The sequence below is a fragment of the Pyrgilauda ruficollis genome, unplaced genomic scaffold (genome assembly GCF_017590135.1).
Source record: "Pyrgilauda ruficollis isolate IOZ18807 unplaced genomic scaffold, ASM1759013v1 scaffold15, whole genome shotgun sequence".
Taxonomy (NCBI): domain Eukaryota; kingdom Metazoa; phylum Chordata; class Aves; order Passeriformes; family Passeridae; genus Pyrgilauda; species Pyrgilauda ruficollis.
Window position 1 is genome coordinate 3,165,444 of NW_024513654.1, and position 14,077 is coordinate 3,179,520.

The 14,077-nt window shown below is 41.1% G+C and overlaps 1 protein-coding gene across 5 annotated transcripts in view; it reads right to left on the minus strand.

Annotated features, from left to right (window-relative positions):
• ZRANB1 (zinc finger RANBP2-type containing 1) overlaps positions 1-14,077 on the minus strand; it is a 40,125-nt gene that overhangs the window by 2,096 nt on the left and 23,952 nt on the right. For all 5 annotated transcript variants that reach the window (XM_041461466.1, XM_041461468.1, XM_041461467.1 and 2 more), the window contains exons 4-10: positions 13,791-13,978; positions 12,121-12,274; positions 9,695-9,766; positions 8,667-8,865; positions 4,883-5,003; positions 3,917-4,046; positions 2-231 (exon numbers count right to left, since the gene is read on the minus strand). In XM_041461466.1, the coding sequence (XP_041317400.1) occupies positions 2-231; positions 3,917-4,046; positions 4,883-5,003; positions 8,667-8,865; positions 9,695-9,766; positions 12,121-12,274; positions 13,791-13,978 (1,094 nt within the window). The remainder of the gene's footprint in view (position 1; positions 232-3,916; positions 4,047-4,882; positions 5,004-8,666; positions 8,866-9,694; positions 9,767-12,120; positions 12,275-13,790; positions 13,979-14,077) is intronic.

Sequence of the window (14,077 nt, forward strand, 5' to 3'; positions counted from 1 at the left end):
CCTCTTGAGCAGAAAGGAAGTGAATGTGCAATAATTTCCTCTCGCTGTCCACCAAGGGTAGAAAAGTAACAGTAACATCATCGTCAGTGTTCAAATTAGCACCAGCGCCTCGATTGCCATAGCCGTCGTTCTCCATGGCAACCAGGGCGGAGAAATGGCCCCTCGTGTAGCCCAGAGCTATGGGACTTTTCCAACAAAAACTCTGTTCCCATAACAAAGGCAAATACACACCTGTGGGGAAGGAAAGCACAGGGAAAGGCTCAGAACTGCTGCTCAACAAGGAAGGATTTTGATACAAACTTCGTGGTTTGGGCCAAAGAGAAGCACGTCACATTTAAAACATACAGAGTTTGGTCTGCACTGGCACAGGCCACACTTTTCAGTAGAGCTAATTGTTGTTAATTAACACAAGTCAAGTATCTTTGCAATACAAGTTTAAACACAAAATATTACATTCACAACCAATACATTACCGCAGCCCTAAAATATATGGTCTATAGTGCAGTGATGAACAAAAAACAAGGTTAGAAAACCCTTTAATGTCTGATAATTCTTCTTAAAAGTGAAGAAAAAAAAAGATTCTGCATGACAGAAATAAAGGTTACAGTCAGATGTCTATTTTTACCAGAGCAAAAATTCCACCATCTGCTCACAAAACTTACCATTAAAAGAACTCACTGCACAAAATGTTACTCAGCACTGATGTAACCCATCCCAGAGAACGGGACTGCTCATATACAGTACTCACAGATTAAATTAACACACATCAATTATTCATACCAATTAAAAAAAAAAAAAAGAAAAAGAAAAAAGCACCAAAAAGCTGATACTACTTTGCTTAGCTACAACTAACACCTGATGTCACAGATTCTGAGAAGAACTGCACTTTTTCTCATCACCATTTTTAGCAATAAAGACAGCAATTTGCTCGAGGTCTCAAAATAAAACTGGAACTCCTTTCTTCCAGGAACATAAATAATTCTTGGTGTGTACTGCTGCAAGACAACTTAAGCAAAAGCACAGCTCACCTTGTGACAGGTTAAAAATAGCCCCACATAAACTCAAGTGCACATGTAGCATAGCAACCCCTCCTAGTACAGCTGCTGCTGCAAACACAGCTCCTCGACAGCCATGGAGAGGGAAGGGCAACGCTAAAATGGGAATCTGAGGCAGGGGTGGCTTTGGAGGTTCTGCTTAAATGTTGAGCTCATCTTTTTGTACTGCAGTAAAAATTAGTGGGGGCTACCAGTAAATAATTGTGCCCTTGTTTCTGAATTAGCAATCAAGAGCTACCTAGAAGTCTTTCCATTTGTTTAAAATTAAGAGTCGCACAAGTTTTTACAACACCTCGATTTAAAGACAGATCCTTTCAATACCTTCTTAGCCCTCCCTTCCTCCTGTACCCATTATTAAGTCTCACTCTAAAGCAATGTTAAACACAAAAGGTGAAGAACACAGGATAGTCATTCACCAGAAAGTTTCAAACCTTTGCATTAAGGGAAAGAACCAAACATCCAGTCAAAGTTCGAATTTACACTAAAGATGACATCCAGTCAAAAGTAAGGAAGACAGTCTCTCAATTCCTGGGAGCACAGCTATGTGACCTTTCAGTACTGAAACTCATCTGTTTGCCTCCATCTCTACACTGAAATTCAGCAAGTATTTGGAAATCTTCTTTCACCATTGTTTTATCCTGGTGAAAATTCCACACTCATCATTTCCCCAAGAGAGAAGGCTGTGCTGCACTTCCCATTCCTCCTCAACACTGTGATGAGCTCCACGAGAAAAGAATTTCAAGCATTGCCAGGGAGAATATCTAGTGCTCTTAAGAGTTATAAAAGTCACTCTGATATAAAGCCAGAAGGTCGTGTAACAACAGTTGACATGACCACAAGCCACAGAAAATAAAGAGTATGGGCTAACACCTATCCTGAAGCCACCACCCACACAGGATTTAGTTTCTCCAGCCTGACCTGATGATCACTTCAGTCAGTCATCTTTTTTCCTGTTCAATTTTAAAAGCTATATATTTGTGCCACTAAATACACATGGCCAGACCAGGAGGGTCAGCCAGGGTCCTAGTTAGGGCTTGAGCAAGCAGATCTTCCACCACTGAAGCTTTAGTACTTAAAGAATTAACAGTCAAGCTGGAATCTGGGGAACAAGGAGGCTTGCAATTATGGGATTCACAGCAGCTACAGCAAGGATGCCAAGCTGGAACAAGGGATCCCTGGGAAAAAAATTCCTGTCAGGGAGAGTATTTTAGGGGTGGCTAAGAGGGTGCTACAAACTGAACCATGATGTTGAACAAGCATTAAAAAAATTAATTTCCCTATTTCTACTATAGAGTGGTTTGGGTTGGAAGGGACCTTAAAGCCCATCCAGTTCCACCCCCTGCCCAATCTTCCACCTTCCCAGGTTCCAGCCTGGCCCTGGACACTCCAGGGACTTTTCTGGTGGATGTGATGTTAAAGAGAGGCAGGGACACCCCAGCACTCCCCAAAGCTCCAATGCCCACACACAGGCCCTCCTGGCAGCCCTCCCCACTCCCAGTCCATCAGCTGGGTTTCAGCTGTGCCAATGGCATTTGATGAGCACACGTTAACCACAGAAATGAGGCTGGCCAGGGAGAGAAGCAATTCCAGCTACTGTGACACAGGACTCCAAGTTCACCTGTTCCCAGGGCTGTGTCCATGGATGGATGGATTTGGCTTGTGGCAAGCAAATCTCAAGATGTAACTATTTGGCTGCCTAAATTCCTGGAAACCTGTGTGCAGTAAAAGGGTGTAACAAGCACCCAGTTTCCTTCTGGTTCACAGAGCAAGAAAATTTCAGCACATTTAGGCCATGTAACACTTGTCTGCCTCGATGCCCAACCTAGGAAATAAAACCATTTGCAAACCACTAAGCCATGGAGTTAAAAGCAACACAAAGCTGGAGTGTCAGATTTAAGTGACACAAGTAACTGTCCCTTCCCAGCTGCCTTTCATCATCAAAACAAAAGTTAACATCTAACTACAATGACTATTAATTTTTTAGACTCTTTAAAAAAGTAATTAATTTCCCTACATGAAGTTTTGTTACAGCCACAAACTTAGAAGCCAAGACTCTAAATAGTTATAAATCAACATTAACTGCACAGCTTAGGGTTTTCTATAGATCATGGGCTTGCCTCCTTCCAAAGTCACCACATTTTTTTCTTTCAAATCACAAAGATGTTTTGGGAAGTCCTCAGCTAAGCTATAAATAAAGAGTGGGTTACCATCAAGCAGATGTGCTTGAGGCCAGGAATATGAACTGTGGGCAAAACAAATGTCCCAACCCCCTGGAACACACACAGTTCCTTCCCCGTGGTTCTGTTTACAGCTCAGTTTGTGCACATGCTCCCAATCCCCTCTCATGTTTTATGATTTGAATAATAAAGTATTAGCATGTCACAGAGGGGGAGGTTGCCCAAACACAGATTTGGCTTGCAAAGCAGAAAATGCATCTTTAGAAATCCACAGTCTAAGCAAAACTGGACTGAGTCATCTTCACATTTATCTTGAGGACAGTCAGGCTGTCCTGAAGCCAGGGAGGAAAGAAAGTCAGAAAGAACCCGATCAAGCTATGCAGAATTATAGTACTGATGAGAAATAAGTCAGTATTCACACTTGCTGTAAAGTGCGAATCACTGAAACACAGACAAATTTTAAAAATTCCCATTTAAAGCATCATGGAATTCACTTTTATAGGCACCATGCCCACTATAAAATGAAAAACTTCAGGTTTGGAGAGGATTATTTTGTTCTTTTTAATAGCAAATGAAAATTTATCTACAATAGTATTCCATCCTTTTCCAGACAGTCACTTCATGTCACTAGTGATTTACAGCCCAACCCTGTTGAAAAGTGAATTTAAAAAACGAAAGGCTTACCTTGGAAGCGGGTATATCCTAATGTTTCTCCCCGAAAACTCTTGTAATATTTTACTCCATAAACTATAATTGGTCTTCTAAGAATATGTGCAAGTACAAAAATGTGTGTCTGCTCCAAACTCGCTCCAGGCTGAAGCAAACACAAAGAAAGACATCACTTGAAACAGATCTTACCATCCTCTACTTTGAAATTTGAAAAACAGTCTTCAAATTGAGAGAGAAAATGCTTTTAAGAGTGATACAGCTTTGACAGGAAAAACAAAAGAATGGGAAATTACTGGAAATAAGGAAAAACATTTCAGCTCGTCAGCTGTCAGTAATAATTCTGTCCTATTGCCCAGATTCAATGTAATGGATTTCATTCCCCACTTAGAAGTGAAACTCTACATAATGTTAGGTCTAAAAATAATTCCTTCATCTGAGGGCACTTTAAGGCAAATACCTTTTGATGATAGGAAAAGGGCACATACAAAACAAATCTCAAAAAAATAGCACCAAAATCATGTTTATACTTTAAAAGAGAAGCTAAAAATACTCCCATAGCTGGAAGCTTATAGCAATGTAAATCTCATTTTGGAGGGGAGTTATAAAATCTCAGCTTGCAGGAGTTTGAGCAGTGTAAGCTGACAGATTTGGAGGTGTGTTTGGGAGGTTAAAGTGCTGCAGGAGCTGGATATTAAACATATGATTGTCTGTGAGTTTGTTCTACAGACTTCACTCTAATACCACAATTCTTTTTTTATGTTGCACTGCTAACAGGAAGCTCAAAAATTAAAATTTCAAATGAACCTTACCATATCAGCAGAAGAGCTTACCCAGTAAGATTTTAAGATCATTGGCTTAACAGGAATGTTCTTCCTTCATAGAGAAATATTCTTATTCCCAAAAAACTCTTCTAGTTCTGAAACTTCTTTCCAGATATTAAATATCTTTTCCAAAAGCCCTCTGACAAAGGAGCTTTCTTACCTGGCTTGCAAGAGAGAGAATGAATGCCCAATCTTCCTGCCACTGTTCCTCTCGCAAGGAGAAATGTAAACCGAAGCTTTGGGAATACCACGATTCCCACTCTTTCCAGCGTGTGTAGAACCTAAAATGTTAACAGAGAAAGAGAAAAAAAAGTGGTAAAGGCAAAAATATTTACTCAACCACCATAATCCTGACAGCAGTATTTAACCCTTGTAATGCTTCATCCAAAGAAAGGGGAAGAAAGAGAGCAAATAGCAGGAAAACTGGATTTTGTTTTGTTTTTTATCTTCAGGAGACTCCATTTATCAATCTTCATTTAAGAACCACTTTAAAAAAAAAAGCAATGCCTACAGCAAACACGATCCAAGTTCCTACCAGGCTCCTGCCTAGTTTGACACTTCTTGCAATAGGGTTTGGGGTTTTTTTTAAGTCTTATTTAGGCTTATTTAAGTGTTGATATACAGGGAGCATAAGTAAGACATTCCATTTCATACAGGAGGAGTTGCTCATTCTTCTCACACAAAAAAATAGGTATTTTCTATTTTTAACCACATCATGAGTCAATTAACTTCAAAGTGCTTGCATATCAATTTCCAACAGCCCGTGGTTAGGAGGCAGAATCTGTTTTATACCAGATTTTGGAGCAAAGGGGTGGTAATTCCACATTATATGGAGTTGTAAAGCAATGTGGATAAGAATCAAATATGCAAAGTGGGATTTAGTTTCGTCATGATATTTTATTTAACCATTTACCAAGAAAAATCACACATTAAAAGGAAGGTGTTTGCTTTGTAAAATTTTTAACTCTGTCCAATCACCAAACTATGGAAAAGCCACAACTTCATATTAGGAACCAGGATTTAGGGAACAGTGCTAAGCCAATTTTTGAACAATGGCCTTTACTGTGAAGACAAAGAAACCATTCTGAAGTTTCAGCTTATTAAAAATGTCATTGAAATGAACTCATTTAATTAAAACCTGAGAATATCAGCAGGCAGTTGAGTGTGTGTGGATAAGATCTTTCCTATGCTTTCAGTAAAGGTGGAATCACCCTAAAATCTTGATGTGTAGGACAGCAGCCACCAGCCAGGCTGGATTTCCTGAGTCCAGCTAAAACCTTTGCATGGCTTAAAATTCCAATTATTAAGATATTTGGATAGGTCTGGGCTAATTGAAAGTAATATCTACAGGGGATCTTCTGTATCTATATTCCACTTTTTATCCAAACACACCAACACTTCCACCTTTGAACCTGATAAATATTTTGCCTGCTTTCTCTCATAAATTTCTAACAGTACTTTGTGTTAAATTCATTCCCAGGTCTCTTGAAAGAAATTTAATCAGGTTCTGGGGGAAAGAGAAGAAAAAACAAAGCAAAGAACAACAAAAACTCCCACACCATCAGAATGAGAGAGAAAGCCCAGAAAATTCAAGGGAAAAAAGAAAAAAAGGAAAACACCAAACTACTCCCTAAAAGCTGGATTGTGAAAAGTGTTCTGAAGAAGTTTTTTCCCTGAGTTAGCCACATAAAAGATTCTCTCATTTAAAGCAAACTTTTCAGGTTAACACAAGAGAACTCAATGCATCCATTAAAGAATAAAATTCTGAAAGTCAACTTAGGGCATGTGCCTATTCTCTAGCAAAAGCTAATGGTGGAAAACAAGAAGGGGCACTTCAAAACACACTTTTGTGTAAACTAAAAAAGTGGAGTTATTGAAAGGTGAGTGGAAAAGACTCCACAGGCCAGAGCCTCTGGGAACTTCACTATGGAGCTTTTTCTGAGTACCAGACACAAGACTGTCTCTGGTAAATAGATTTTTCTTTGTTCAGCGTCTGAACAAACATAACAAAACAAGGTCAAATGAGTTACATGAGTGTTTTCTGTCTGACTATAAAAATACCCATTTTTAAGTGTCTTTGTGGAGGCTTTGAAGAATAATTCCACTAGATAAAAAGTTTAAGCAGGGATTGCATTTAAGAGTCTGTTCCAGTGATGACATCACTTCCCATCAGCCACATGTCCTAGCCCACAAAATTAAATGTATCTTCTCAAATGGAATCTATACAGCACCTATAGGATGTACAGAATGATCAAATTACAACAAAATCTGGCTAAAAGACTTATTCTAAAGACTTGTTCCTAACAAGAACATGACTTGCTCCTTTCAAGACTTGTCCTTCTAATCCCTTGAAGGAACACATCAATCAGTTAAAAATTATGCTTCTGATAAAGATTACACAAATTCAGAGTAAAATGAAAATTCTGTCTAGACATAAACATAAAACTAAAAACCTTAACAAGATTGAATAGCCTGTAAGGGGGAGTTATGTTAAGATACAGCAGTAAGTCAACCACAATTAACACCAACATTTTGGGAGATTTGGTCCAAAGCTCAGTACTCTGCAGCATGTTTTTGGATACCTTGTTTAGTTTTGTTACCATAAAGAACAAAACCTGATCTATCCTAAATTTCTGTTCTGGCCTCATGGGAGCTGCCTGTGGTGCCAGGGACATTCCTGCATGGTTGAGATGCACACTCCATGCTGAACAACTCCAAAGCATTGACAGATCTTCTCAGACACTGGTTCTTGGGAGAACTGCTTCTGAAGCACAACTTTCTGGAATCCAGCTCTGGATGCTAATTTGGGGAGTTCTCCCCCAACAACACAAAATTTACTTACAGGTATCCCTAAATTAATCTTTGCAAGAGGACAGGGACAGGCTCTTTCTGCAGTATGTGCTGACAGTGTTTCTGCTGTCCTTGACTACAAGAACATCAAAGAAATGATAATCTGTGCCTAGGATTATCAGTCTTTAACAGCTCATCCCTTAGTCCAGGACACTCTGGAGAGCTGCTGGACACCACTGAGGGAACAACTAAGATTGTCCCTCTAGCAGAAGGAAACCACAGTATCCAACTAAAGTAGGTCAGTGGAAAGCAAGAGAAGTTGTTTTACAGAATGATAAATCAATTTTATGGCCAAATGACAGAACCAGTTAAATGTCAACACTCTCTGCTTTACTGCCATTATTTTAGCAGAGAGAACAGGGATAAAAAGAGCAATCCTGAGTAAAGCTGTAACTAGGCAGATGGAATGAAAATACCAAAAAGTTTATAAAGAATAAAAGGCTATCTTCTACTAACAATCATCTGCACAGCTCCCACCAAGCAGCAAGGCATGGCATGTGCATGATTTACATTGCAAGGACACAAATTCCAGCTGCAGTAACTGTGGTTAGTGCATGCCTGACAAGTATAAAGCATTTTAGTGTTTGAAATGCCATTTGCTGAGCATCACACACCGTCCCTGAGTTCACAGCGTCCAAGTTTCCAGTGCTCCTATTTAAAACATAAGATGAAGATCCCAGCTGGGACCACAGGGAGTGGACAGCTTTGAGGAGCACAATCCACAGGTGTCTTGGGCTGCAATGCAAGATGTGGCTGGGGGTGGGTATTCTATTGCCATCTGTTGGAGGTGGGGCACTTATCTTCTCTTCATTGGGCCACCTGTCAAAACCAAGTGGGGCACTTTATCTCTTCCACAGAAGATGTCTTCTGCTCATGGCCAGTGAGTGTCCCTGCATGGCTGAGAGTTCATTTCAATATTACAACAATTCAGAGGGAGGGGGTTTGCATTTTCCATTTCGCATTTTCCATTTCAGGGGAGGCTCCTCCCTTCCTCAGCAGACACGTGGCTTTTCAAACCAAGACAACAGGGAACTGGGGAGGGCTGGCTGTGGGGTTTTGCTGCTCCAGCAGAAGCAGAAGCTGCCCTGACTCACCAGTGGGAGCAGTCGTGTAAACTGTCGTGCAGAGCCTTGCGCAGCACGGAGTCCTTGTCGTAGATGCCCCAGGTGGCCTGGAGCACGGAGTCGAGCAGGCAGTCCCCGGCAGTGCGGTTCCAAAGTGCATACAGCCTGCTGTCCAGGCGTGTCCCCAGCTCCAGGGACCAGTTAATGATGGGAGACTCCTCTTCCAGCTCTGCAATGGCACAGCCAGCTCTTGAACAAGCTCTTATTTATCTCAGGGAATTCAGACAGCACAATAATGGCATAGTCTCAATGATCTACCCCTTTGCACAAATAAAACTCTGCTTTCCTTCGTACTACAATTGATGCCTCAGGTTTAGCTTTTCCATTTTTCACATTCTGGGGGCAGCCTGCACAAGGCATCAACATGAACAGGTCAACTACACTGGCTGAGGAAATTTCTTCTACTGTCAAAAAAATAAACCAAAACCAAACCATAGCTCCCACATCACTTGTTTGAGAATTGTTACTGAAATGAAAAGACTTTTTTCAGTTTTCCTTAAAAAGCTTGTGACTCAAAACTGACTTTTAAAGATTTTTTAAAAGCTCTATAAACATGATTTCTACAGACTCCATTTTCCCTCTGCCTCATAAATAGACTGGAAATGTTAAAATTAAAATAATTTCACATGGGCATGCAGTGACAGGACAAGGGGGATGGCATCCCACTACCACAGAGCAGGGTTACATGGATGTTGGGAAGAAATTGCTCCCTGTGAGAGTGGTGAGCCCTGGCACAGGCTGCCCCGAGAAGCTGTGGCTGCCCCATTCTGAAATTTGCTGGTTTGGAGCAACCTGGTCTAGAAGGGCTTAAAGGTCCCTTCCAGCTGTGACTTTATGAATTCCAGGGTGAACATCAAGCTGAAAGCTTCCAATCTCTATTTAAAACACGTTCATTGACAGAGCCACGTATATACAGACATATGTAGCTTATTTTTAGTAAGAGACACATTCTCTAATGAAAAGCCAGGAGTGACCCCAGCTGTTCTCAGTGCATTTACCTTTCTGAACATCTCTGTCAAGTACTTCATCAAATAATTTTTCTTGGACTGTGGGTGGTAAATCTTCAATATCTGAAAAAATAGAAAGCAAATACAAGAGTCACTAAATGTTACTGTAAAAGAGACATCACCAGCTGCTGCTCAGGAGAACTCCCTATCAGCCCTAACACCTCCTCTGGAAAGCTGCTGTCATGTGTGACCCAAGGCTTTGCAGAGCTGCTGAGGCAGGTTTGCATCTCAGCCTCACTGTCACATGTTTGATGCAGAAAGGATCATCACAGCATGCACAGGGTAAGATTGGATTTCTCTGAAGGAGAAAGTGGAGAACCATTTTGAGGTAAGCAATTTTAAAAAAGAGTATTTTTACTTTCATGCCTATTGTATTTTAGCACAGCTTTAATCCTAAGCAATGCTTTTCCACCTATCTGGAATGGCTTCCCCTCTGCAGTCTGTCCCAATGGACAGGTAAAGTTTCCCAAGGGATGTGTTCTTCTCCAGAACATGCCCTTTCTATGTCATCTCATTCAGGCTTCAGTGAAATAGTTCTGAGAACCCCAATGGTTTGCAGCAAGTTAAAAAACAAGAAATGAGAAAACTATTGAGCTATGCCACAGAAAATGCCAGTACTGACAACTGCTCCAAGAGCATTACAGACAGAATTTGCAACTACCTCATAAAAAATGAGGGGAAAAAAAAAGGTGGAAAACTGTATAATGGGCAGAACTCTTTTGTGACTGCTCTATCATTTAAAACAACAAACACTTGCCACACATTCTAAAACTCAGCATGTGCCACACAGTAAATATTTGCTCCTGGCCTGCATTCCAGCAGAGGATAAGCAGTAAAGGGCTGCCAGGCAGAGCAGCAACCAGAGAAACTTTGCTGGTTTCAGCACAATCATGAAACTTAACATGTGAAAGTTAAGGCAGTAAATAAAATAGGAACAGGAACATCCAGCACCCCTTCAGGCACTTTAGGGGATAAGGACTGGGGCCTAAGTGGTATTTCAAGGACACAAAGATCACTCTTAATTGCAGTGTGGTAGCTGCCAGTCCTGCTCAGATGTCCAATACCCCAGGGCTTTTAAGCCCACATTTAGGCACATGAGTTGCTACTGAAGCACATTAATGCCTGGTGCAGGCAGGGTGATGTGGGGTGGTCTTTTTTTTTTGTATGATTGACTGGGGCTTTTTAAGCTAAAACTGCATGCAGTGACCAGCAATCAATGTAAAAGCTTTGCTCTCTTTTGCTCTCTCACATCCAAGCACTGGCTTTTCAGGAGGATCCAATCTGTTTATTTAAAAGGTCGAGTGGAAACTGGTTCCTAAACTACATTGCTCAGGTAATATCTGAGCAGGATTGTGTGATTTATACTTCTATCCTTGGTAATGCTCTCCAGAGCCAAACTGCAAAATATGTGCAGTTGGCAAAGTGCGAGGAAAGTCTTGATGCACAAAAGCTTCTGAACAGTTTCATGTTTTAATTACTAAATGGCTATTACACGAGTCAAAAAGCTGCACAGTATTTTAAGATGTCTCTCTTGAAAATACTAAACAAATTCTTGAGCTCTGGAGAGAACGTTTCTCACATGTTATTAAATCCTTGTTGCCCCTTTCCCTTCTCTCCCCTAAAAAGAAATGAAGTTTTACTCTCCCAGACACCCCAGGCACCCACCCTACATGCCTCTCACACACAACCCACAGAGTACAACTGAATACAGCAGCTCAGTCAGGTGCACAAGTGGTAAATATTATCCACAATTTTGTAGAGGAGATGAGGTAGCACTCAACCAAAGGGGTTCCAAATAGAATTCTTGCAATGTTTTTTATTATAAAAAAGACAAACAGATCTGCTGATTGCACAGTTTGCAGCTGCAGGTTTTCTGACTAGTGGTAGCATTTCTATTAAAGGAAACAGCTTCTGAAGATTAAAAGTCTTCTAATAGCTCCTTGTTAATAGGTGACTATTCTCTTGATCTCAGAGCACCTCAAAGTATTCAAAAAGTGCTATTGCTACAACCAGGTAAAAAGAACAGCTCTGGGCCTCAACAGCAAGGACTGAAAGCTAAAATAGCCATGTGAAAAGTCACATCACGGACCAGAAATGTCTGGGCTCCAATCTTCACTTTAAACACAGCCTTTCCTTAGAACACACCACTTTTCTTCCACTTCTTCATGTCTAAGTAGGACAACAGATGCTCAGTTCACAGGAACAATGTATGGACTGAAGTGTGCAAATACTGAGTAATCAAATCCAGCTACTAAATCTTACCTAATTAAATAGGTGTAAATAAATAAAACTCTTATTAAATTAATTAATGAATAAAACCTACACTCACATCACCACCAGAAAGTCAAAATACTTAAATTTTCAACTAGTGGCCAGGCAATAAAATCTTCCAGCAGGAAGAAGGGTTTTGTAGCTACCTGCAGGCAGCGTAAACGTCACAAGGTCAGTCAGAAAATAGCAAGCAAAGTCTCCCTTGCGCTGATGAAGAGATGCAGCAATTTCCCGGCGGATTTGCTCCGTGACCTCTGGACACACCATGGCAGGAATGCACTTGGCTGCATGTTGGGACACCTGTAAAACAACACAGTTACTGCACTCAGGATTATCCCATTCAATATCAAGATTTGGGAGGGATGACCACCAGCAGAGAGTATTTGGTTAGCAAGGAATGCAAGAGAGCTGTAAACACTGGCACCCTGAGAGATCTGAAGTGCAGTGACCCTTAATGAAATGTCTGTCATGGAACTGATAACATAGATTTTGTTAAAAACATCTTTAAATTGAAGAAGTGAATTAATAGGTGACCATTCCCAGATGAAAAAGAGGGAAAAAATAGGTAAGAGCTCATAGTAACAGCAATCTCAAATTTCATGCATGAGTTAAATCTAGATTTAACAAAATTTTATTTCCACTGCACAGGACAGTTTCCTACAATCCTCCCAAAAACTGTGAAGCTAAGATAGTTAAATTTCTCCAGTTCTAGTCATCACTGGCAGAAGAAACCCATTCAGTGATGAAGGACAAATGGCACAGGGATGACACCAGATGCATATAAAAAAACACCTTTAAGACCCACATTTTCACTCACTCATATCCTAGAAAACAAAATTATCACTAGGGCTCAAACACAACTAAGCATTTCTATAAATGACAAGATGAGTCAGTATTCCTAGGCACTGAAATAAAAGCAAACACAAAAATCCCTAAGACAGTATTTCAGTAAATTAACTTGTTTTAAAACATGTAACTCCATCCACACAGAGTTATGTAAGCAGCACAAAGCTACTGATATTAGTCATGTATAAATATCTACTCAAAGCTTTAGCTGCATTTGTCTTGCTTCATCTACGCTTTTTAATTATTCAACATTGAGCATTAGATCATCTTTATGTGCTTTGTAGGCAAACAGCAGCTATCAAAATTGCACTAAGCATCAAGGAAGGAGGCAGAATAAAAATCTGGCCCTGATCAGGTGAGGAACCAAAAGTCACTTGAAGAAAACAGACAAAAAAAGGTAACAGAATTATTTTCAGGGCAAAGATGGAGAACAGCAGAGGTCACCAGATGTGAGGTGACACAATGGAACGTGGAAGAAAAAACAGAGGAACCAGTCAGTCTGTAAACTGGGCAAGGAATAATAAAAAATGCAGCAATTTTGCAAAGCAAGAAATTTGCCTCTCTCTGGAAGAGAAGCTCCCACAAAAGCCAGGAAAGCCAGCCCAGGTAGACTTACTGATTAACAAACTCAGAATAAACTGCGCTGTCATTGATGTCAGTGCTTTGCTTTGAGAGCATTTCCTCTCCCTCACCCAGAGCACAGGAAGCCTCACAATAGCTCACTTCCACTGCCAGTAAAGTCACAACGTGTGCCAAGACTGCTCATTAATGAGAAACTGAACATCCTCAGGACCATCACAAGGGAGTCTCTTAAAGCAAACTCACTTCTTGAGGAGAAATCCAAGGCACAAGGCAGCGATTCATGTAAACTCCACCACCAGCACGAACCAGAGCTGCGTGCCACTGGCTGCACACAGGGGTGCAGTCACCTGAATGCTGCTCCATGCCTGCAAGGGCCAGGGGAGCTCACCTCAGTGAGGAGGATGGCCAGCATGTCCTGCCTCTGGAAGCGGATGGCCAGGTGCACCAGGGTGTAGCCCACGTCGAAGGCAGACGGGCGGTTCAGCAGCCGCACCTCGTCCGCCGTCAGCTGCCGGGCAATGTCCCCTCCGGACGACTTGTAGGCTTCCACAGCAGCTAAATCACCTTCCACAACTCCTGAGGGCACAGAAAACAACACACAGCTCATTTCAGACAGCCGGGCAGCCATTCTGGAACAAGCCACCTACCTTCACAGCTCACCTGTAGCTGTTCTGT